A 26,059-nucleotide genomic window follows, 5' to 3' on the forward strand; every position below is an offset into this window, starting at 1 on the left:
GCCATGATGGCAAAACCTGAGTTTTTCGCCGCTAACTTAGCTAATTGTAAAGCGGCATCAGTGATAAAAGAATTAGCCAGCTTTAGCGCATGAATTCTATCCATGACCTCGTTGTATGAAGTCTCCCTCTGGAGCGACTCCTCCAGAGCCTCAAACGCTGCTGCAGTAGTTACCGGAATAATGCAGGCAATTGGTTGAAGAAGAAAACCTTGCTGAACAAATATTTTCTTCAGCAATCCTTCCAATTTTTTATCCATAGGATCTTTGAAAGCACAACTGTCCTCTATTGGTATAGTTGTACGCTTAGCAAGTGTTGAAACAGCTCCCTCTACCTTAGGGACCGTCTGCCACGCGTCCCGCCTGGGGTCGTTTATGGGGAACATTTTCTTAAAGATAGGGGGGGGGGGGAACAAAGGGTACACCTGGTCTCTCCCACTTCCTAGTCACAATATCCGCCACCCTCTTTGGGATCGGAAATGCCTCAGTGTATACAGGGACCTCTAAAAACCTGTCCATTTTAAACAGTTTTTCTGGGACCACCATGGGGTCACAATCATCCAGCGTAGCTAAAACCTCCTTAAGCAGGACGCGGAGGTGTTCCAGCTTAAATTTAAACGCTAAGGAATCTAACTCTGCCCGCTGAGAAACTTTTCCTGTGTCAGAAATTTCTCCCTCACACAGACCGTCCCTCACTGCTACTTCTTAGTGTTGTGAGGGTACTACAGATAAATCATCCAAAGCTTCTGATTGCTCATCCTCTTTATTTAAAACTGAGCTATCACGCTTTTTTGGAAAAACTGGCAGTTTGGATAAAAATGCTGCAAGGGAATTATCCATTACTGCTGCTAATTGTTGTAAAGTAATAGGGGCGAATGCGCTAGAGGTACAAGGCATCGCTTGCAGGGCGTAACTGGTGTCGACACATGGGGAGAGGAAGAAGGACTATCCTCATTACCTTCCGTTTAAGAATCATCTTGGGCTACATTTTTAAGTGTCACTGCATGGTCTTTAAAATGCTTAGATGTTTTAGCACACTTTAAACACAAATGCAATGGGGGTACCGCCATGGCTTTTAAACATAAAGAACAAGGTCTTGAAGACTCAGACATGTTTGACAGACTTAGACAACACTACAATACAGTAAAAGTCACTTTTTTAAAAAACTTTACTGTGTCTTTAAATAATAAAAAGCACACACTTTTTTACCAAATCACCAAAAAACATCCGATCTTTATGAAATTTTCACCACATGATCCCAATGCTTTGAAATGATTGCACACAAATTTTCAAACCAATTAACCCCTTATTGCCCAAACCGGAGCAAATTTAAGTAAACTACCGGTTTAACACACTACAGCACGGTGCCACAGTCTTTGCTGTGGCCCTACCTTCCTTTTGGGTTATTTGTAGAAGAAAATAAGCCTCCCTGAAGTCCTCCTGTACTCTCAGGTCTCTACACGTGAAGCTGCATGAAGCTGCCTTGCAAAAAAACTGCGCAACTGAGGCGCGAAAATGAGGCCCCCCTCCCTCTTCATTCAGGAGTTATGGGGCCTTCCTGAGTCAGATTAGGTGTCTTACAATATGCCAGGCGTAATAAAAACCCCAAAAGTGTTCCCAACATCTAAAACACTTGAATAAATGTAAGATCACACTAATAAAGTAATCGATTTAGCCCATCACAGTGTCTACCAGTATTTAAGCCCTTCACAGAAGCCATCCTTCTATACTGCGTCTCAGAAAATGGCTTACCTTCCCACATGGGGATTTCTATCAGTCTTCTAGGATTACCAGGTCTTGTTAGAAAAAAATGACTGAGCATACCTTAAGCAGTTAAGCCTGCAAACTGTTCCCCCCAACTGAAGTTCTCCGGTACTCAACAGTCCTGCGTGGGAACAGCAATGGATTTTAGTTACAACATGCTAAAATCTTTTTCCTCTCAGCAGAAATCTTCATCACTTTCTGCCTCAGAGTAAATAGTACAAACCGGCACTATTTTAAAATAACAAACTCTTGATTGAAGAAAACAGAATTTATGCTTACCTGATAAATTACTTTCTCCAATGGTGTGTCCGGTCCACGGCGTCATCCATAACTTGTGGGAATATTCTCTTCCCCAACAGGAAATGGCAAAGAGCACAGCAAAAGCTGTCCATATAGTCCCTCCTAGGCTCCGCCCACCCCAGTCATTCGACCGACGGACAGGAGAAAAAACAGGAGAAACCATAAGGTGCCGTGGTGACTGTAGTTAAAGAAAGAAATTCATCAAACCTGATTAAAAAACCAGGGCGGGCCATGGACCGGACACACCGTTGGAGAAAGTAATTTATCAGGTAAGCATAAATTCTGTTTTCTCCAACATTGGTGTGTCCGGTCCACGGCGTCATCCATAACTTGTGGGAACCAATACCAAAGCTTTAGGACACGGATGAAGGGAGGGAGCCAATCAGGTTACCTAAACAGAAGGCACCACGGCTTGCAAAACCTTTCTCCCAAAAATAGCCTCAGAAGAAGCAAAAGTATCAAATTTGTAGAATTTGGCAAAAGTGTGCAGGGAAGACCAAGTAGCTGCCTTACATATCTGATCAACAGAAGCCTCGTTCTTGAAGGCCCATGTGGAAGCCACAGCCCTAGTAGTGTGAGCTGTGATGCGTTCAGGAGGCTGCCGTCCGGCAGTCTCGTAAGCCAATCGGATGATGCTTTTCAGCCAAAAGGAAAGAGAGGTAGCAGTAGCTTTTTGACCTCTCCTCTTGCCAGAATAAACGATAAACAGAGAAGACGTTTGTCTGAAATCCTTTGTTGCTTCTAAATAGAACTTTAAAGCACGAACTACATCTAAATTGTGTAACAAACGTTCCTTCTTTGAAACTGGATTCGGACACAAAGAATGCACAACTATTTCCTGGTTAATATTCTTGTTGGAAACAACTTTTGGAAGGAAACCAGGTTTAGTACGCAAAACAACCTTATCTGAATGGAACACCAGATAGGGCGGATTACACTGCAAAGCAGATAACTCAGAAACTCTTCTAGCAGAAGAAATAGCAACCAAAAACAGAACTTTCCAAGATAACATCTTGATATCTATGGAATGTAGAGGTTCAAACGGAACCCCTTGAAGAACTGAAAGAACTAAATTCAGACTCCAGGATGAGTCAAAGGTCTGTAAACAGGCTTGATCCTGACCAAAGCCTGAACAAAAGCTTGAACATCAGGCACAGCTGCCAGTCGTTTGTGTAACAAGACAGATAAAGCAGAAATCTGTCCCTTTAGAGAACTCGCTGATAATCCCTTATCCAAACCTTCTTGGAGAAAGGAAAGGATCCTAGGAATTTTGATCTTACTCCATGAGAATCCCTTGGATTCACACCAACAGATATATCTTTTCCATATTTTATGGTAAATTTTTCTAGTTACAGGTTTTCTGGCTTGTACCAGAGTATCTATTACAGAATCCGAAAACCCACGCTTAGATAAAATCAAGCGTTCAATTTCCAAGCCATCAGCTGGAGGGAAACTAGATTTGGATGTTCGAATGGACCTTGTACTAGAAGATCCTGTCTCAAAGGTAGCTTCCATGGTGGAGCCGATGACATATTCACCAGGTTTGCATACCAAGTCCTGCGTGGCCACGCAGGAGCTATCAAGATCACCGAGGCCCTCTCCTGCTTGATCCTGGCTACCAGCCTGGGAATGAGAGGAAACGGTGGAAACACATAAGCTAGGTTGAAGGTCCAAGGCGCTACTAATGCATCCACTAGGGTCGCCTTGGGATCCATGGATCTGGACCTGTAGCAAAGAACCTTGAAGTTCTGACGAGACGCCATCAGATCCATGTCTGGAATGCCCCATAATTGAGTCAACTGGGCAAATATCTCCGGGTGGAGTTCCCACTCCCCCGGATGGAATGTCTGACGACTCAGATAATCCGCCTCCCAGTTTTCCACTCCTTGGATGTGGATCGCAGATAGGTGGCAGGAGTGATCCTCCTCCCATTTTATGATTTTGGTCACTTCTCTCATCGCCAGGGAACTCCTTGTTCCCCCCTGATGGTTGATGTAAGCAACAGTCGTCATGTTGTCTGATTGGAATCTTATGAATCTGGCCTTTGCTAGTTGAGGCCAAGCCCTGAGAGTATTTAATATCGCTCTCAGTTTCAGAATGTTTATCGGGAGAAGAGACTCTTCCCGAGACCATAGCCCCTGAGCTTTCAGGGAGTCCCAGACCGCGCCCCAGCCCACTAGACTGGCGTCGGTCGTGACGATGACCCACTCTGGTCTGCGGAAGCTCATTCCCTGGGACAGGTGATCCTGGGTTAGCCACCAACGGAGTGAGTCTCTGGTCTTCTGATCTACTTGAATCACTGGAGACAAGTCTGTATAGTCCCCATTCCACTGTTTCAGCATGCACAGTTGTAATGGTCTTAGATGAATTCGCGCAAAAGGAACTATGTCCATTGCTGCAACCATCAACCCTACTACTTCCATGCACTGAGCTATGGAAGGTCGTGGAACAGAGTGAAGAACTTGACAAGCGTTTAGAAGTTTTGACTTTCTGACATCTGTCAGGAAAATCTTCATTTCTAAAGAATCTATTATTGTCCCCAAGAAAGGAACTCTTGTCGACGGAGACAGGGAACTTTTTTCTATGTTCACTTTCCATCCGTGAGATCTGAGAAAGGCCAGAACGATGTCTGTGTGAGCCTTTGCCTTTGAAAGAGACGACGCTTGTATCAGAATGTCGTCCAAGTAAGGTGCTACTGCAATGCCCCTTGGTCTTAGAACCGCTAGAAGGGACCCGAGTACCTTTGTGAAAATCCTTGGAGCAGTGGCTAGCCCGAATGGGAGAGCCACAAACTGGTAATGTTTGTCCAGAAAGGCGAACCTTAGGAACTGATGATGATCTTTGTGGATAGGAATATGTAGATACACATCCTTTAGATCCACGGTAGTCATAAATTGACCCTCCTGGATTGTAGGTAAAATCGTTCGAATAGTTTCCATTTTGAACGATGGCACTCTGAGAAATTTGTTTAGGATCTTTAAATCCAGAATTGGTCTGAAAGTTCCCTCTTTTTTGGGAACTACAAACAGATTTGAGTAAAACCCCATTCCTTGTTCCACGGTTGGAACTGGGTGTATCACTCCCATCTTTAACAGGTCTTCTACACAATGTAAGAATGCCTGTCTCTTTATTTGGTTTGAAGATAAGTGAGACATGTGGAACCTTTCCCTTGGGGGTAGTTCCTTGAATTCCAGAAGATAACCCTGAGAAACTATTTCTAGTGCCCAGGGATCCTGAACATCTCTTGCCCAAGCCTGAGCGAAGAGAGAGAGTCTGCCCCCTACTAGATCCGGTCCCGGATCGGGGGCTACTCCTTCATGCTGTTTAGGTAGCAGCAGCAGGCTTCTTGGCCTGCTTACCCTTGTTCCAGCCTTGCATCGGTTTCCAAGCTGGTTTGGTTTGTGAAGCATTACCCTCTTGTCTAGAGGCTGCAGAGTTGGAGGCCGGTCCGTTCCTGAAATTGCGAAAGGAACGAAAATTAGACTTATTCTTGGCCTTGAAAGGCCTATCTTGTGGGAGGGCGTGGCCCTTACCCCCAGTGATGTCTGAGATAATCTCTTTCAATTCTGGCCCAAAAAGGGTTTTACCCTTGAAAGGGATATTAAGCAATTTTGTCTTGGAAGATACATCCGCTGACCAAGACTTTAGCCAGAGCGCTCTGCGCGCCACAATTGCAAACCCTAAAGTTTTCACCGCTAATCTAGCTAACTGCAAAGCGGCATATAAAATAAAGGAATTAGCTAACTTAAGTGCGTGAATTCTGTCCATAACCTTCTCATACGGAGTCTCTCTACTAAGCAACTTTTCTAGTTCCTCGAACCAGAACCACGCTGCTGTAGTGACAGGAATAATGCACGAAATAGGTTGCAGGAGGTAACCTTGCTGTACAAAAATCTTTTTAAGCAAACCCTCCAATTTTTTATCCATAGGATCTTTGAAAGCACAATTATCCTCAATAGGAATAGTAGTGTGCTTGGCTAGTGTAGAAACTGCCCCCTCGACCTTAGGGACTGTCTGCCATAAGTCCTTTCTGGGGTCGACCATAGGAAATCATTTCTTAAATATAGGAGGGGGGACAAAAGGTATGCCGGGCTTCTCCTACTCCTTATTCACTATGTCTGCCACCCGCTTGGGTATAGGAAAAGCGTTGGGGTGCACCGGAACCTCTAGGAACTTGTCCATCTTGCAAAATTTTTCTGGAATGACCAGGTTGTCACAATCATCCAGAGTAGATAGCACCTCCTTAAGCAGTGCGCGGAGATGCTCTAATTTAAATGTCACAACATCAGGTTCTGCCTGTTGAGAAATTCTACCTGAATCAGAAATTTCCCCATCTGACAAAACCTCCCTCATGGCCACTTCAGATTGGTGTGAGGGTATGACAGAGCAATTATCATCAGCGCCCTCCTGCTCTACAGTGTTTAAAACAGAGCAATCGCGCTTTCTCTGAAATGCAGGCATTTTGGATAAAATATTTGCTATGGAGTTATCCATTACTGCCGTCAATTGTTGCATAGTAACAAGCATTGGCGCGCTAGAAGTACTAGGGATCTCCTGCGTGGGCAAAACTGGTGTAGACACAGAAGGAGATGATGTAGAACTATGTCTACTCCCTTCATCTGATGAATCATCTTGGGCAACTTTACTATCTGTGGCAGTACTGTCCTTACTTTGTTTGGACGCTATGACACAATTATCACACAATTTTGAAGGGGGAGACACATTGGCTTCCATACATACAGAACATAGTTTATCTGAAGGCACAGACATGTTAAACAGGCTTAAACTTGTCAATAAAGTACAAAAACCGTTTTAAAACAAAACCGTTACTGTCTCTTTAAATTTTAAACAGGGCACACTTTATTACTGAATATGTGAAAAACTATGAAGGAATTGTTCAAATTTAACCAAAGTTTCACCACAGTGTCTTAAAGCATTCAAAGCATTGCACCCCAAATCTTAGACCTTTAACCCTTAAAAACAGTTTTAACCCCTCTACAGTCCCAGCTACAGCCTTTGCTGCGACTTTACCAAACCCAGGGGGTATACGATACCAAATGAAGCCTTCTAGGAACCTTTTCAACTACTTTCAGACCCACACACATGCAGCTGCATGTCCTGCTCTCAAAAGTAACTGCGCAGTAATGGCGCGAAAATGAGGCTCTGCCTACTACAGAGAAGGCCCTTCCTGACTGGGAAGGTGTCTAAACCAGTGCCTGACGTAAAAAAACGTTCCCCAAAGTTTATAAAGTGTGAATTTCAACATCAAGCTGTATAAAATGCCCAAATAAAGCAATCGATCTAGCCCATAAAAGTGTCTACCAGTTTTATAGCCCATATTAAGCCCTTTATTCTGTTTGAGACTAAGAAAATGGCTTACCGGTCCCCATGAGGGGAAATGACAGCCTTCCAGCATTACACAGTCTTGTTAGAAATATGGCTAGTCATACCTTAAGCAGAAAAGTCTGCCAACCGTTTCCCCCAACTGAAGTTATCTCATCTCAACAGTCCTATGTGGAAACAGCAAACGATTTTAGTTACTGCTGCTAAAATCATACTCCTCTCACAAACAGAACTCTTCATCTTTTTCTGTTTCAGAGTAAATAGTACATACCAGCACTATTTTAAAATAACAAACTCTTGATAGTAGAATAAAAAACTACAACTAAACACCACATACTCTTCACCATCTCCGTGGAGATGCTGCTTGTTCAGCGGCAAAGAGAATGACTGGGGTGGGCGGAGCCTAGGAGGGACTATATGGACAGCTTTTGCTGTGCTCTTTGCCATTTCCTGTTGGGGAAGAGAATATTCCCACAAGTTATGGATGATGCCGTGGACCGGACACACCAATGTTGGAGAAATAAAAAACTACAAATCTAACACCACATACTCTTTACCCTCCCATGGAGATGCTACTTGTTAGAGCGGCAAAGAGAATGACTGGGGGGCGGAGCCTGAGGGGAGCTATATGGACAGCTTTGCTGTGTGCTCTCTTTGCCACTTCCTGTAGGGATTGAGAATATCCCACAAGGATGAATCCGTGGACTGGATACACCATGTAAGAGAAATTAGCTTTGTTCTTTGTCTTAAAGGGCTTGTCCTGAGGGAGAGCATGGCCATTTCCTCCGGTGATATCTAAAATAATCTCTTTCAATTCAGGCCCGAAGAGGGTCTTTCCTTTGAATGGAATGTTCAAAAGCTTGGATTTATACGACACATCGGCCGGCCAGTACTTTAGCCATAGCACCCTGCGCGCCAAAATGGCGAAACCTGAATTTTTCGCTGCTAACTTAGCTATTTGGAAAGCGGCGTCAGTGATAAAAGAATTAGCTAGCTTTAGAGCCTTAATTCTATCCATAATTTCCTCATATGAGGTCTCTGTCTGGAGCGAGTCTTCCAGTGCCTCAAACCAGAAAGCAGCTGCAGTAGTTACAGGAATAATGCAGGCAATAGGTTGGAGAAGAAAACCTTGTTGAACAAAAATTTTCTTAAGTAAACCCTCTAACTTCTTATCCATAGGGTCTTTAAAAGCACAACTGTTTTCAATTGGTATGGTTGTGCGTTTAGCAAGTGTAGAAATAGCCCCCTCCACCTTAGGGACCGTCTGCCATGAGTCCCGCACAGGGTCAGGTATGGGGAACATTTTCTTAAAAACAGGAGTGGGAGCAAAGGGAACACCTGGTCTATCCCACTCCCTAGTAAAGATATCCGCAATCCTCTTAGGGACCGGAAACGTATACGTGTAAACCGGGACCTCTAGGTACATTTTCCATTTTACACAATTTCTCTGGGATCACCAAAGGGTCACAGTCATCCAGAGTAGCTAGTACCTCCCTAAGCAAAACGCGGAGGTGTTCTAGTTTAAATTTAAAAGCCAATGTATCTGAATCTGTCTGAGGAGGAACCCTTCCTGAATCAGAGACTTCTCCCTCAGACATCAAATCCCTCGCTCCCACTTCAGAGCGTTGTGAGGGTATATTGGATACGGCTACCAAAGCATCAGAATGCTCATAATCTGTTCTTAAAACGGAGCTATCACGCTTTGCTGGTAACACGGGCAGTTTAGATAAGAAGGCTGTAAGAGAATTATCCATGACTGCCGCTAAGTCTTGTAATGTAAAAGTGTTAGACGCACTAGAAGTGCTAGGCGTTGCTTGCGCGGGCGTAACTGGTTGTGACACTTGGGGAGAGGCAGACGGGCTACCCTCGTTACCTTCAGTCTGAGAATCATCTTGGGCCACATTTTTAAGTGCAACAATATGATCTTTAAAGTGTATAGACATATCAGTACAAGTGGGACACATTCTGAGAGGGGGTTCCACCATGGCTTCTAAACACATTGAACAAGGATTTTTCTTAGTGTCAGACATGTTTAATAGACTAGTAATATATACAAGCAGGCTTGGAAATCACTTTAATCAAATAAAAAACACAATTTGAAAAAAACATTACTGTGCCTTTAAGAAATAAAAAGAGCACACAATTTTACAAAACAGTGAAAAATGCAGCAATTCTCCTGAAATTTTCACAGTATGTACCTAAAGCCTTAACAAGATTGCACCACAAGTTTCAAAACGATTAACCCCTTAATGCCCAAACCGGAGCAGCCTAAAGCCAACACCCGGTTAAAAATAGTACAGCACCTTGCCACAGCCTTGCTGTGGCCCTACCTGCCCTTAGGGATCAGATTTGGGGGAATATAGCTTCTATAAGGCCCTCAAACAGCAGCAGGACCCTCCATGTGAATCAGTATGAACTTCTCTGCAATTCTAACTGCGCATCTAAGGCACAAAATTAGGCCCCTCCCACTCTACTCCGGAGTTGTGAGGCCTAGTAAATCACTCTTAAGTGCCTAAAAACCAGCCATGTGGGTAATAACCCCAGAAAGAACCCTAAAGGGACTTTCAAAGTGTCTACAAACGATATTTTTCTTGAATAAACAATCGATTGCCCTGAATCAGTGTCAACCAGCATAATTAGCCCTGTTATGTAAGCATTCAATTCCTTACTAAGTCTGTGAACATAGCTTACCCTCCCCTCATGGGGATATTGTCCGTCTCTTCTAGCATTATCTCAGTCTTGTCTAGAAATAAATGACTGAACATAACTCATTGCAGATTACCCTGCAAACCGTTCCCCCCAACTGAAGTTTTCTGGTACTCCTCAGTCCTGCGTGGGAACAGCAGTGGATTTTAGTTACAACATGCCTAAATCATTTTCCTAGAAAAAAAGCGATCCAAAGAACAAAAATAGTAGATAAAAAGTAAATTCTTTGAGGGAGGGCGGAGCCTGCAGGCATCCATGATGGCTGCAGGTCGTTAGAGCTCCTCACGCAGAGATAAGGCTAATCGAGATAAAACAGGTTCTGTTCTAGCAAACTAGCTGATTGACCGTGCACCGGATTGCCAAAGTCCACAGGAACCACCCGGACAAATTTTTATCGAGAACCCCGGTCGCAACTCATGCAAGCCTTGAATCCTAATAAGAAGGCCTTTGCATGCACGCTACAACGGAGCGAACCCCCAAGGCTTAAACCATAGCGCAACGCTATATAACCCACAAGCAACACGGACAACAAAAGACCCGGCCATGTAATACCCTCGGGGCATAACTGAGAATCGGCAACACAGAGCAGATGGCCTAACGTGAGTACAACACAAGATCTGGTATTGCGATGCTGCGCAACACACACACTATGTAAAGGCCTACACGCTGCTTGACCCCATACACTCAGCGCCTCACAATACCTACAATGCCTGCATAACTTTATAGGAGGCAACCCAGCACTCTCTAAGCAAAACGGCAGGAAGGCTCAGATATAATTTCAACAGACCACTACTGCCGATACGATTTGTGCATACATTTCTACATACAGAGGGGTTTTGAGAGAACTTTAATTCAGCAAGGGGAAAACTCATTAATACAGCCCAAATTAATGGGATAATAACTACGCAGAATTTCTGACCAACTAACAGGGATAAGCTCTGAAATAATAACCCACAATGGCGTTACGCAAACCGCCAAAATCAGACAAACTTGTGAAAAACAACAGCACCACACAAAGTGCGGTCTCCACCTTCTTTAAAAATGCAGAGAAGAAGAAATCCCCACAACACTCTTTAGCAGAAGAAGAGGATTTAGAGCAGTATTCTATCTCCCAACCTGGCTCCCCTAAATCACCTTACTCAGCTACAGACAGAGATGTAGATCAACCTGCCACCATTAAAGACATAGCAATATTAATTGATCAAGTGAAAAGTTGCATTAAGCAGGAATGTGCTGACCTTAAAAAAGATATCACGGATCTGGGGGCCAGAGTTGAAGCACTAGAAGGCGAACACGAAGATATATGTATAAATATGACAGAGATCACCCATACAGTGTCCCAACATGATACACTCATTAAGGACCTAGAAAATAAGCTGGATGACCTCGAAAACAGAACGAGGCGCTGTAATCTTAGATTTAGAGGCATCCCAGAAGTGGTCGCAGGGGCAGAAATAAAAGATTTCCTACAGGGCATGTTTCATGGAATGCTCCTTTCATCTGATAATGAAGAAGATAAACACATCCCCCTTGAAAGGGCACACCGGTCCCTGAGACCAAAACCACAAGAAGATCAACCACCCAGGGACATCATAGTCTGTTTCCAAAGTTATCAGGATAAAGAAAAGATTCTATCTATTGCCAGGCGACAACCACACTTAATTCACCAAGGATCGAAAATCCAAATATACCAAGACCTATCCTACCGCACATTACAACAGAGGAAAGCTTATAATGAGCTAACTGCCCACCTGAGAAACCTTAAGGTCCCATATAGATGGGGCTTCCCTGTATCCCTCATAGTCCAAAAGGAAGGGCGCCGATACGAATGCAAGGACCCCCTAAACTCTCTACAATTCTGCAAACAATTAGGGGTTCCTGCCCTAACATTTGAAAGCTCAGAAAATGGGCGACTACATCAAGCTGTCACGCAGCTCCCTAAAGATCAACGTAAGAATTGGCAAACACCAGCAAAGAGACCCCCACGTAAATGCCAATTAACCACTCCTGCGGCAACCCAGGAACACCGCTGACAAGTTATGAACTGGGGTAAGACTTAAGCTTAGATACCATATACACATGTTACCCTCCATAAGTTGTCGAGGAACTACTTCTAGATTTGAACTTTCTGGAAGTTTTCTAACTATAGGCCTCTGCAACTGTTAAACATAGGTTACCTATGAACTATATCCCTGAAAGATTATCTGAAGAAATATGTCCTTGCCAGATGCCAACCGTTTTTTTTTCAGGACCCCAATCACACAGCCTGTTGTTTATGTTAATCACCATTGGGTCTAAAAGAAGGGGCTAGCTGTGAATATGCATATAAGGGGGGAGGTAACTTGATTGTGAAAGTTGGGTATTGTTATACCGAAGTTTAATACTCATTTGTATTCTTAACGTTTTTTTAGATAGTTTCCTTAGACATCCATGTTATTGTAAACTTTTCAAATTTGTATTCTTAATTGACTGTTATTTGTTTATCGAATGTTATTTAATAAGCCTAGGTCCACCTATTATGCAGGCAAGACCAGTAACCTACTGTATAAGTTTTCAATTTATAGCCTTATTTCTGTGATTTGTTCCTCACTAATTTTTCTTTTTTACTATTTTTTCTCTACTTTTTGTTACACAGTAGAGTATTTTGTTGTTTCATTCAAACACAGTTGAACCACCACACACACACTACACTACACACACATTCTTCACACACAAACTCTCACTCCTCCACACTCCAGGTCTCATCACACTACTTGTACAAACACATCCATAAAAAATCCTCATCACCCAGCTTAAAACCACATCCAAGCGCACACTTAAATTGAGAGAATAACAATGACAACCAAAGACACTACAGGAGATTTTTTGATAGCAACACAAAATGTTAAGGGTTTTCTATCCCAGGAAAAGAGATCCATAGCATTCCACGACTTTTATAAGAAAAAGGTAGATATCATATTGACACAAGAAACTCATTTCAAAAAACATAGAACACCTACCATCTCCAATAGATACTACACTCAGCACTTTCTCAGTTCCGGTACAGATGGGAAAAATGGAGTTTGCACATCAATTAGACGAGGGATTCCCTTCGAGCTACTAGACACCTTTCGAGATAAAGAGGGCAGGATTTTGATCCTGGTAGGCTTACTTTACAATAGACCCATCACTATTGCCAACATATACGCACCTAATAGACCTACACCTCCCTTCTTCAGATTAGTTACCAGATCCCTACTAGACATTGCAAAAGGACCGATATTGTTGGGGGGAGACCTGAACTTCCCAATATGCCCAACCCTAGACACCTCCTCTGGGAAATCCTACATACCTATCAGGCATATAAAAACTAACTACATGACACTTCAGATTCCCACGCTATTTGACACATGGAGAGTAGTTCACCCCGAAACCAAAGATTTCACTTTCTTCTCCAACCCCCAACGCAGTTACTCGAGAATTGACTATATCCTTTGTTCCCAAAATATGCTTTCGAACCTTAAACATTCCAAATTATCGCACACCCCATGGTCCGACCATAGCATGGTTTTAACTTCCTTTACATGGCTAACCAAACCCAAACCGAGAAACCACTGGAGACTTAATGATAACATATTTACCGACACTACAGTCGTAGAGGCGATAGACAAACGTGTAGAGGAATTTTTCCTACATAACAACCCTTCGGACACATCCACAACCAATAATTGGGAAGCATTCAAATGCACCATTAGAGGTGAAATTATCCAACACACTCATAGAATCCGCAAACAGAGGTCTGCTATATATCTCTCCCTCATAGATAATTTAAAAAGGGCAGAAGTGGCACATAAAAATGACCCCAAATCTTCCCAGAGACTATCTGACTTGACTGCAGCCAGGACAGCACTAAACGTACATTTAACCCATAATGCACATCTACGAGCACTAACCACTAGAGCCAAATTCTTCATCGAAAGCAACAAAGCAGGGAAAATGCTAGCTAGATCATTAAAAAAGAAAAAATTGCAAACGTACATCCGCAAGCTAAGAGGTCAAGATGGCACTACTCAGCACCAAAATGACACTATCACTGAAAGCTTCGCAGAATACTATAGATCTTTATACAATCTAAATAACCAGAACACTAACAATAAATTAGAGCTAATACAGCAGTATCTATCTAAAGTAGAAGTCCCAATGATCTCCGACACAGATAAGGAATATATAGAAACTCCAATCACTCTACAAGAGGTTTTAGACACAATAAATTCTTTACCAGCTGGCAAAGCACCAGGCCCAGATGGCCTCACCTCTAAATTTTATCAACTATTTAAACTTCACTTGGGAAAACAACTACTATCACTCTACCAAGACATTGATAATGGCTCACAATTTTCCCAACCGTTTTTAGAAGCATCCATTACTGTGATCCCTAAACCGGGGAAAGTGGCTGACAGAGTTCAAAACTACCGACCAATCTCCCTAATCAATATAGACATGAAAATTTATGCAAAACTATTAGCCTCAAGACTACATAACATTCTCCCCCAAATTGTTAATAATGACCAGGTAGGTTTCATACAAGGACGAGAAGCAAAAGACAACACTACAAGAATACTACATACACTACAACACGCGACAGATAATAATATACCCATGACATTCCTTTCCACCGACGCCGAAAAGGCATTTGACAGAGTTGACTGGGACTTCATGTGGGCGACATTGACGAAATTCAACTTCCCTGATAAATTTATAGACAGAATTAAAGCTCTCTACACCATCCCCTCAGCTAAAGTAATAGCCAATGGCACTTTATCCAATAGCTTCCTAATAAAGAACGGCACGAGACAAGGATGCCCCCTCTCACCTCTCCTTTTTATCCTTACCGTAGAAATTCTGGCGACTATAGTTAGAACACACCCTGATATCAAAGGCTTCACTTATGGCCCTTATACTCAAAAATGTCTTCTTTTTGCGGACGACATTATATTTACACTAACAGAACCAAAGACCTCTTTGCTCCCATTATTAGAAGTCTTTCAGAATTATAACCAGGTTTCTAACTTCTCGATCAATCTTGACAAGTCCATGCTAATGCCCCTTAATCTAGACGAATCAACTACTCAGTTCATCACCGATCATACACAATTCGACATAGTCAAGTCGGTCACTTACCTCGGGACAATCATCCCAGATAACCCATCGGAGATATACACTAAAAACTTTACACCTTTATACGAAGGAATAAACCAACTATTAGGCACCTGGCATAGACAGGGACATCTGTCATGGATGGGGCGCATAAATGCGATCAAAATGTCAATAATACCCAAATATCTCTACTTGTTCCAAGCGCTACCTATAGATATACCCCAACACTTCTTTAACACCCATCAAAAACGCATAGAATCATTCATCTGGGCATACAGTAAACCGAGAGTAGCTAGAAAGACTTTATACCTTGCCAAAGAAGACGGGGGACTGAGTGTCCCGATCCTTAGGAATTATTACTTAGCAACTATCCTAGCACGGATAGTAGCATGGAGTCATAACAACCCATCAAAACAGTGGGTCCAGATGGAGGCACAATTAATAAACACGCCCAACATGTCTAGCTTACCCTGGCTACTAAAAAAACACAGACCATATCAGACAAGGACCAACCCACTGATTAAATCCACTCTAGATACATGGGATAAAATACTTAAAGACCACAACACACTCTCTATGAAGATCTCCCCCTTATCCCCCATATTCCATAACCCATACTTCTTTCCAGACAATTTGGAGGGTTTAACCACCTCCTGCCCCAACTATGTAAATGTCCCTATCCACACACTGATACAAAAAGGCCTGTTTAAAAGCCAACACGACCTAAAAGAAGAAATAGGCCCACCTTTTGACAAGTGGTACATATACTTACAAACGAGACACTCAGTTATGACAGACCCACAAAAGAATGAACTTCTGAGAGCCCTTACATCATTTGAGAACCTATGCACATCCACTTCCTCGACAAAATCACATATTTCCTTGATTTACGCAATATTGAGTAAGCAGACGCCTAACACTAAGCCGTCCTACACAAAACAATGGGAACATGAGCTACAATTAGAAATTACTGAAGAACAGTGGTCTCAATCGTTCATCTCTACTAAAAAATCATCCATCTCACTTAACTTAGTGGAACTAAATTTCAAGATACTATCCAGATGGTATTTAACTCCACATAGATTATGCAACATTTTTCCGTCAGTGTCGCCTCTTTGTTGGAGACACTGTGGAGAAATAGGAACCATGACCCATATCTGGTGGTCATGCCCAAAATTGAGACCTTTCTGGGACCAGATAAACACTTACATTAGAGACGTAATAAAACTTGACATAACACTTAACCCCTCCATGATATTACTGAATCAAACCCCTAACTTAGGTTGTGTATACAGAGGGAAATTATTATCCTGCATGATAACCTGCGCGAAAAGACTGATCCCTAGAAAGTGGAAGAAATGAGAGATTCCTAGTCTAGAACAGTGGATATCGGAGGTCACTATGGTACTTAAGCTAGAAAAAATGTACTATAGCTATATAGGGAAAAAAAACTTCATTCTGGAGGTAATATTCTTCTGGGAATAGGACCCAGCAAACATTGGTTAAACAGAGCGGACAGTGTCATGGGTCAAACATATTGAACGGGTGATGGAGTTAATTGTAAAAGAGGATTTATATAATCACACAATGGATCGCACAGATACAAACTATATAAATGTATTTGCCTCTCTTTTCTTCTCGTTCTCTCATTTCCTTTTCCTTTTCCTTCTCTTTTGTTTAATATAAAGTCTAAGAGGATGTAATAACAATGCTGATATTCTACAAATGTTGCAGTGTATTGTGATAATAGATTATTTCTTTTCTTTTCTGTACAAAACCAATTGAAAATTTAATAAAAACATATATTTAAAAAAAAAAAAAAAAAAAAGTAAATTCTTTATTTGAAAATTAAAACATATGGGCATCAAAAAATAGCGTGAAGAAGGAAAGAGCAGGTCTAAAATCATTTTCCTCTCAGCAGAAATCTTCATCACTTTTCTGCTAGAGAGTAAATAGTACAAACCGGTACCATTTAAAATAACAAACTTTTGATTGAAGATAATAAAAACTACAATTCTAACACCACATTCACTTTATCCTCCCGTAGAGAGACCCTAGTGCTTAGAGCCGGCAAAGAGAATGACTGGGGGGTGGAGCTAGAGGGGGAGCTATATGGACAGCTTTGTTGTGTGCTCTCTTTGCCACTTCCTGTAGGGAATGAGAATATCCCACAAGTAAAGGATGAATCCGTGGACTGGATACACCTTGCAAGAGAAAACGTTCTTTATATATATAACGTTTTACATACTAAGCCATAATAGAAAGTAATATGAAAATTACCCTTTACGGCAAGCATGATGCCAGTCGTTATTAAATCACTGCAATCAGGCTTACCTTAACTATATCAGGCACTGTCAGCATTTTCTAGTTCTTATCATCCTCTAGAAAAAAATATACTGAACATACCTCAGGGCAGTTAATTCTGCAGGCCGTTCTCCCAGCTGAAGTTTCCCCATACTCTTCAGTTATGTGTGAGAACAGCAGTGGACCTTAGTTACAACCTGCTAAGATCATCAAAAACCTCAGGCAAATTCTTCTTCTAATTTCTGCCTGAGGTAAAAAAACAGTACAACGCCGGCACCGTTTAAAAATAACAAACTTTTGATTGAAGATAAACTACACTAATTCACCACATATCTCTAGCTACTTCCCTTGTCGAGAGCTGCAAGAGAATGACTGGAGGTGGCAGTTAGGGGAGGAGCTATATAGACAGCTCTGCTGTGGGTGATCCTCTTGCAGCTTCCTGTTGGGAAGGAGAATATTCCACAAGTAATGGATGAATCCGTGGACTGGATACACCTTACAAGAGAAATAATTTCATATTTATTCTTAGTAGTGTTTGATTTTTTTAGTTTTGTAACCATTTCTTATTCCATGTTATATTGACCACATCAACAATACATATTTATGTGCAATTTGATGTAATATTACTAAAAATTGACAAATGTATTTTTTTTTTACAGATGGGTAAACAAAGTGACTTTTTGTTATAGTCGGTCAAAGATTACTGAAATTGTAGGAGTGACACGAAGTTCTGTAAAGAATATTAAAGGACCATAATACCCAAATGTTTAAACACTTGAAAGTGATGCAGTATAGCTGTAAAAAGCTGACTAGAAAATATCACCTGAACATCTCTATGTAAAAAAGAAAGATATTTTACCTCAAAAGTTCCTCAGTAGCCACATCCCATTGTAAAGGATTTCTAAGCAGCATATTAGTATGTCTGTCCCGGGACAGCTGAAGGGATGAGCCTCGTGCACTCTCATGTTATTTCCCTATTAAGTTTAGGGAAGTTTACAATGAAATCTCATGAGAGTTAAGTCAAATCTCATGAGATCACAGTAAAAGAGTTCATGACCTCAGCACTGCTGATGCTGATTGGCTGCTGCTCATTTCTTAATTTTTTTTTATTTTTTACCTGCAGCTGGAAGCAGCTGAGTATAACTTTTTACACAGAACTTACTCTGCTGAGCTGAGGAGATTGTGAGGTAAAATATCTTCCTTTTTTACATAGAGATGCTCAGGGGATATTTTCCTGTCAGATTTTTACAGTTATACCGCATCAGTATCAAGTGATTTAGCATATGAGTATTATGTCCCTTTAAGAAAAAAATGGATTGTGAGAATGGATTACGAGTATGGTTTCTGGCTAACAGACCCTATTTCAGCTAATCGTCGCTGAACAGTTCTCTCAAATACTTTGATGCCTGCATTCTGAACGTGTTTAGTCAAGAGTCAGACTGACAGGCAGTTTTCTATTTTGAGTGTAGATATCTCAAAATTCTTCTGTCAGTTCTTGGTGTAGTAACACAATGTGGACCGGAAACGCCACATCACATCATCCCCACATTCTTTAAAGAACTACGTGATACAACTACAATTTCAGCAATCTTGTACTACAACATGTTTTTTACCTTCAACAGGCCAAAAATATGAACGGCTTTCTTTAACGAAAATCAACGTATAAATTTGTTCATGTAGCAAATATTTTAGTAATATATCAAATTATATGTAAATATGTATTACAGATGTTGCCTATATAACTTGGAATAAGAAATGGTTTAAAAACTAAAAAAATAAATTAACACTTTTAAGAATAAATATAACATTTATATCAAATTGATTTTTGACCAATGGGTCTAATAATTTATCATGGTTCTGTACATTGGGAATTTAGCTTGTCACAAGAGAACACTAGAGAGAGAAATAATAAGGGAAAAATGTTTTGATAATTGCCAATTTCAACTGATTGCATTCAAAGAGAATAAATGAAAATTCTGTATACTTACCAAAAGGGTAAGAAGGGAAGGTGTTTGATAAAGACTGCTGCTCTTTGGTGTGCAGGTCAGACAGGCCAGAAGCAAGGGTGTGGGGTGAAACGTTTTCTTGCACTGGTTTGCCTATGGGAGGATGCAAAGGAGGGTGTGGAGGAGGCTGCTTTATGAGAAGGACCTGGGCGAGCTGGCGTTGATGCTGCTGTATCTGTTGCTGCATGTTATTGATTGTACGTGCAACCTACAGGTGAAAGAAAAGATAAATGTAGCTATTTACAATAATTAATAAGATGTAAGCCCAGTAAAACAGTTTATTTGCACAATAAAATGAACCATAACATTAATAGTGAGTATATTGCCTCTGACAACTGGTAGAAACACCTCCCATAAAGGCAAAAAGGTACATAACCTCTGCATATCTCCTTGAGTTCACACACAAATAAATTCTTGTGAACAAGGAAAAACAAAATTTATGCTCATCTGATAAATGTATTTCTTTTTTGACACAATGAGTCCATCATCTTAATTACTAATAGGATATTCACCTCCTGGTCAGCAGGAGGTGGCAAAGAGCACCACAGCAGAGCTGTTAAATATCACCTCCCCTCACTCCCAACCCAGTGATTCGACCGAAGTAAAGGAGAGAAAGGAAGTAACAAGGTGCAGAGGTGTCTGAAGTGTATAATATCTCACACCACACTTCGGGTATTTAATGAATGAAACACCCAATGATTTGCTCATAGACTGAGGGTGACCTATGGAGGGGTCATTAAAGATAGTATGGAATAATATGTACAAAATGGAGGTTCATATGTAAGTGGCCTTGCGGCAGCCTAAACTACAGATGTGTGCACAGAACTGTTTTCAAGCTTAATGTCAGTTGCCAGAGATGGTGAATGTCCCTTTAAGCTCTGGGCCTTCTTATTACAGTTATATGTCTCTTATGTAGTTAAGCGTTTATGAAGCCAGGAAACATTAGTAATAGGTAAGCCGATCACACAGGAGATTGCACAGGTACCTTCATAAAGCAGGAGTGTATAAACTAGGAGCTGCAGCCACACACAAGACAAAGTTCAAGCAGCATAAGTTTTTTAAAAGAGAGGAAATTTTGTATGATGTCAGGCACATAAGTTAGCAGTCTTAGGCAGAGGAATACTAAGCAGAGACAGTCCAAGTAAACATGCAGGTTACTGTTACCATGCACTGAGCCACGGATGGCTGAGAAGTGGACTGAAGGACTAGGCAAGTATCGATAATCTTTAATTTCCTGACTTCTGTCAGAAAAATCTTCATTGATAGGGAATCGGTTCCCAAGAAAGTTACCCTTGTACTTGGTACTAAGGAACTCTTTTCCAAATTTACCTTCCACCTGTGAGATCGCAGGAAGGATAAAACCATGTCCGTGTGGGATCTTGCTTGTTGTAATGATGGTGCCTGAACTAGGCCCCTTAACCAAGGCACCACCAACAGCCTTTGTGAAAATTCTGGGAGCTGTGGCAAGATCGAAAGGAAGAGCCACGAACTGGAAGTGTTTGTCCCGAAAGGCAAACCTTAGGAACTTGTGATGATCCCTGTGAATGGGAACATGCAGGTACGCATCCTTTAAATCCACTGTTGTCATAAATTGACCCTCTTGGATCAAAGGAAGAATGGAACAAATAGTTTCCATCTTGAAGGACGGTACCTTGAGAAATTTGTTTAGACACTTGAGATCTAAAATTGGTCTGAAGGTTCCCTCTTTTTTGGGAACCACAAACAGATTGGAATAAAAACCCACACTCAGTTCCTGTATTGGAACAGGAACTATCAGTCCCAAGTCGGAAAGGTCTCTTACACAGCGTAAGAGCGCCTCTCTTTTTGTCTGGTCTACAGATAATCTTGAAAGCAGAAACCTGCCTCTGGGAGGAAAACTTTTGAATTCTAGTTTGTATCCCTGGGTCACTATGTCTATTGCCCAGGGATCCTGAACATCTCACACCCAAGCCTGAGTGAAGAAGGAAAGTCTGCCCCCTACATGATCCGGTCCCGGATCGGGGGCCGACCCTTCATGCTGATTTTGGTTCAATGGCGGGCTTCTTGGATTGTTTACCCTTATTCCAAGACTGACTGGGTCTCCACGAAGGTTTAGACTGTTCTTGCTTGGGGGGGGGGGGGGGGGGGAGAGGAAGAATTTCGAAAGGAGCAAAAATTGCTCTGTCTTCCCTTTTGCTCGTTTCTCCTGTCCTGAGGGAGGAGGTGACCCTTACCTCCCGTAATGTCAGAAATTATTTCTGCCAATACAGGTCCAAACAAGGTCTTCCCCTTGTAAGGAATCGCTAAAAGCTTAGACTTGGAAGAGACATCCACCGACCAAGGTTTTCACCATAAGGCTCTGAAGGGAAGGGAAGCATCCATAATAAAGGAATTATCCAATTTAAAGGCCTTAATCCTATCCTGGATTTCATCCAGAGGAGTCTCTGTCCTAATAGCATTAGACAAACCATCAAACCAATATGCTACCGTGCTAGTGACGGTAGCAATGCACACCGCTGGCTGCCATTGCAAGCCCTGGTGTACATACATCTTCTTGAGTAACTCCTCCAATTTCTTATCCATAGGATCTTTAAAGGCACAACTATCCTCTATGGGTATAGTAGTTCTCTTAGCCAAAGTGGAAACCGCTCCTTCCACCTTGGGGACTGTTTGCCAAGCTTCCAGCTATGTCGGCTATGGGGAACATTTTCTTAAATATGGGAGATGGGGAAAAGGGGATACCCGGTCTCTCCCACTCCTTAGTAATGATCTCAGAAGCTCGGTCTGGGACCGGAAAAACCTCTATTGAGGAAGGTACCTCAAAATATTTGTTTAGCTTACTGGACTTCTTGGGAATAATAGCGACTGTGGAATCACTGTCATCTAATGTAGCTAAAATCTCCTTAAGTAGTAGACGGAGGTGCTCTAGCTTGAACCTGAAAGAAACCACTTCAGTATAAGCAATAGGAATTACACTGCCTGAGTCTGAATTTTCACCTTCAGACGGTACTACGGTATCCCCCGTATCCTCAGGCTTCTGGGAGGATACATCCGCAATATGAATAACTGCATCAGAAACCTTGCTTACTGAATGTCTGGATTTCCTCTTACGCTTTCCTTATAACATAGGAAAGGCAGACAAAGCATCTGAAACTGCAGAAGACATGAGAGAAGCGATGTCTTTTAAAGTAACCCCAACTGGAGTCACAGAGGAAACTCAGGACACTGCATGTGAGGGCTGTAGCACTTGTGACACTTGAGGAGAAAGCTGCGGCATATATTGTGCACTGTCAGAATCCTGACCAGCATCCTCCTTAGAAAATGTTGGCTCAGGAAAAATGTTATCCCTGTAACTAATAGTCCTCTTAATACAAGAGGAACAAAAAGGGATTGGTGGTTCCACATTGGCATCAAAACATAAGGTGCAGGTGACATTTTTCACGGCCTCTTGGTCCATTTTTATACTTAAAAAGAAGAACTAGTATCAAAAAATAATTTTTTTATGAAAATTAGACCTGACCAAAAAAAAACATAATTTATGCTTACCTGATACATTTATTTCTCTTGTGGTGTATCCAGTCCACGGATCATCCATTACTTGTGGGATATTCTCATTCCCAACAGGAAGTTGCAAGAGGACACCCACAGCAGAGCTGTCGATATAGCTCCTCCCATAACTGCCATATCCAGTCATTCGACCGAAAACAAACAGAAAAAGGAGAAACCATAGGGTGCAGTGGTGACTGTAGTTTAAAATTAAAAAATACCTGCCTTAAAATGACAGGGCGGGCCGTGGACTGGATACACCACAAGAGAAATAAATTTATCAGGTAAGCATAAATTATGTTTTCTCTTGTAAGGTGTATCCAGTCCACGGATCATCCATTACTTGTGGGATACCAATACCAAAGCTAAAGTACACGGATGAAGGGAGGGACAAGGCAGGAACTTAAACAGAAGGTACCACTGCCTGTAAAACCTTTCTCCCAAAAATAGCCTCCGAAGAAGCAAAAGTATCAAATTTGTAGAATTTTGAAAAAGTATGAAGCGAAGACCAAGTCGCCGCCTTGCAAATCTGTTCAACAGAAGCCTCATTTTTAAAGGCCCATGTGGAAGCCACAGCTCTAGTAGAATGAGCTGTAATCCTTTCTGGAGGCTGCTGGCCAGCAGTCTCATAGGCTAAGCGGATTATGCTTCTTAGCCAAAAAGAAAGAGAGGTTGCCAAAGCCTTTTGACCTCTCCTCTGTTCAGAGTAGACAACAAACAAAGCAGATGTTTGACGAAAATCTTTAGTAGCTTGTAAGTAACACTTTAAAGCACGAACCACGTCCAGATTGTGTAATAGACGTTCCTTCTTTGAAGAAGGATTAGGACACAAAGACGGAACAACAATCTCTTGATTGATATTTTTTTTTTTTATTGAGATTCAATGTAGGGCATACAAAACAAAAATCTCAGTACAGTTTATACAGAAAAGTCATATTCATACGTCAAAGAAAAAAAAAAAAACCCAGAAAAACATAGCATAGATATGAGACCTTTGCAAAATTAGAAAACATAATTTTTGCCCATTCATACTATCAGCCTTCAGATCAACCTATGAGGCCACTCTCGGACCTCTCATGGTCATAGAAGAGATTTAACGCGAAGAAGGCTATTCAGAAACTGTGGGGGACTACTTTTGAATCCCAAATGATGAATCTCTATTTTTAAACATTTTAAACCTTTGAGGATAATATACAGCATTGTAGTCATTAACCCCTAGAACTGAATAAAACTTATTAACAGAAAATCCCCATACAAAAAAGTATAGACAAAAGAAATAAAATAATGATCTCTCTTATAAGCTTAGTAGTAATACAAACTTGTGGGGGAGACGTATAGGGGATATGTGTCAAGTGACAGACATAGAGGGCTGTTTTGGGGCCCTTAGAATTATATATAATATAATGGGGTAAATAGGGCCACTCCTGGACCCTTAGAGCTATATGGCATAACAAGTAAAAAAACATAATTTATGCTTACCTGATAAATTCCTTTCTTCTGTAGTGTGATCAGTCCACGGGTCATCATTACTTCTGGGATATTACTCCTCCCCAACAGGAAGTGCAAGAGGATTCACCCAGCAGAGCTGCATATAGCTCCTCCCCCCTACGTCACTCCCAGTCATTCGACCAAGGACCAACGAGAAAGGAAAAGCCAAGGGTGAAGTGGTGACTGGAGTATAAATTAAAAAATATTTACCTGCCTTAAAAACAGGGCGGGCCGTGGACTGATCACACTACAGAAGAAAGGAATTTATCAGGTAAGCATAAATTATGTTTTCTTCTGTTAAGTGTGATCAGTCCACGGGTCATCATTACTTCTGGGATACCAATACCAAAGCAAAAGTACACGGATGACGGGAGGGAAAGGCAGGCTCTTTATACAGAAGGAACCACTGCCTGAAGAACCTTTCTCCCAAAAATAGCCTCCGATGAAGCAAAAGTGTCAAATTTGTAAAATTTGGAAAAAGTATGAAGCGAAGACCAAGTTGCAGCCTTGCAAATCTGTTCAACAGAGGCCTCATTCTTGAAGGCCCAAGTGGAAGCCACAGCTCTAGTAGAATGAGCTGTAATTCTTTCAGGAGGCTGCTGTCCAGCAGTCTCATAAGCTAAACGAATTATGCTACGAAGCCAAAAAGAAAGAGAGGTAGCGGAAGCTTTTTGACCTCTCCTCTGCCCAGAGTAAATGACAAACAGAGAAGACGTTTGTCGAAATTCCTTAGTTGCCTGTAAGTAAAATTTTAGAGCACGGACTACATCCAGGTTGTGCAGTAGACGTTCCTTCTTTGAAGAAGGATTTGGGCATAAGGAAGGAACAACAATCTCTTGATTGATATTCCTGTTAGTAACTACCTTAGGTAAGAACCCAGGTTTAGTACGCAGGACTACCTTATCCGAATGAAAAATCAAATAAGGAGAATCACAATGTAAGGCTGATAATTCAGAGACTCTTCGAGCCGAGGAAATAGCCATTAAAAATAGAACTTTCCAAGATAACAACTTTATATCAATGGAATGAAGGGGTTCAAACGGAACGCCCTGTAAAACATTAAGAACAAGGTTTAAATTCCATGGTGGAGCAACAGTCTTAAACACAGGCTTAATCCTGGCCAAAGCCTGACAAAAAGCCTGGACGTCAGGAACTTCTGACAGACGTTTGTGTAACAGAATGGACAGAGCTGAGATCTGTCCCTTTAATGAACTAGCAGATAAACCCTTTTCTAAACCTTCTTGTAGAAAAGACAATATCCTAGGAATCCTAACCTTACTCCAAGAGTAACCTTTGGATTCACACCAATATAGGTATTTACGCCATATCTTATGGTAAATCTTTCTGGTAACAGGTTTCCTAGCCTGTATTAAGGTATCAATAACTGACTCAGAAAACCCACGTCTTGATAAAATCAAGCGTTCAATTTCCAAGCAGTCAGCTTCAGAGAAGTTAGATTTTGATGTTTGAAGGGACCCTGTATCAGAAGG

At 41.6% G+C, this 26,059-nt stretch overlaps 1 protein-coding gene across 1 annotated transcript in view; it reads right to left on the reverse strand.

The window, feature by feature from the left end:
* TNRC6C (trinucleotide repeat containing adaptor 6C) overlaps positions 1-26,059 on the reverse strand; it is a 1,532,250-nt gene that overhangs the window by 204,449 nt on the left and 1,301,742 nt on the right. The window contains exon 15 of the mRNA XM_053709646.1: positions 19,539-19,764. Coding sequence (XP_053565621.1) covers positions 19,539-19,764 — 226 coding nt within the window. The remainder of the gene's footprint in view (positions 1-19,538; positions 19,765-26,059) is intronic.

This window comes from Bombina bombina, chromosome 1, assembly GCF_027579735.1.
Source record: "Bombina bombina isolate aBomBom1 chromosome 1, aBomBom1.pri, whole genome shotgun sequence".
NCBI classification, from domain to species: Eukaryota; Metazoa; Chordata; class Amphibia; order Anura; family Bombinatoridae; genus Bombina; species Bombina bombina.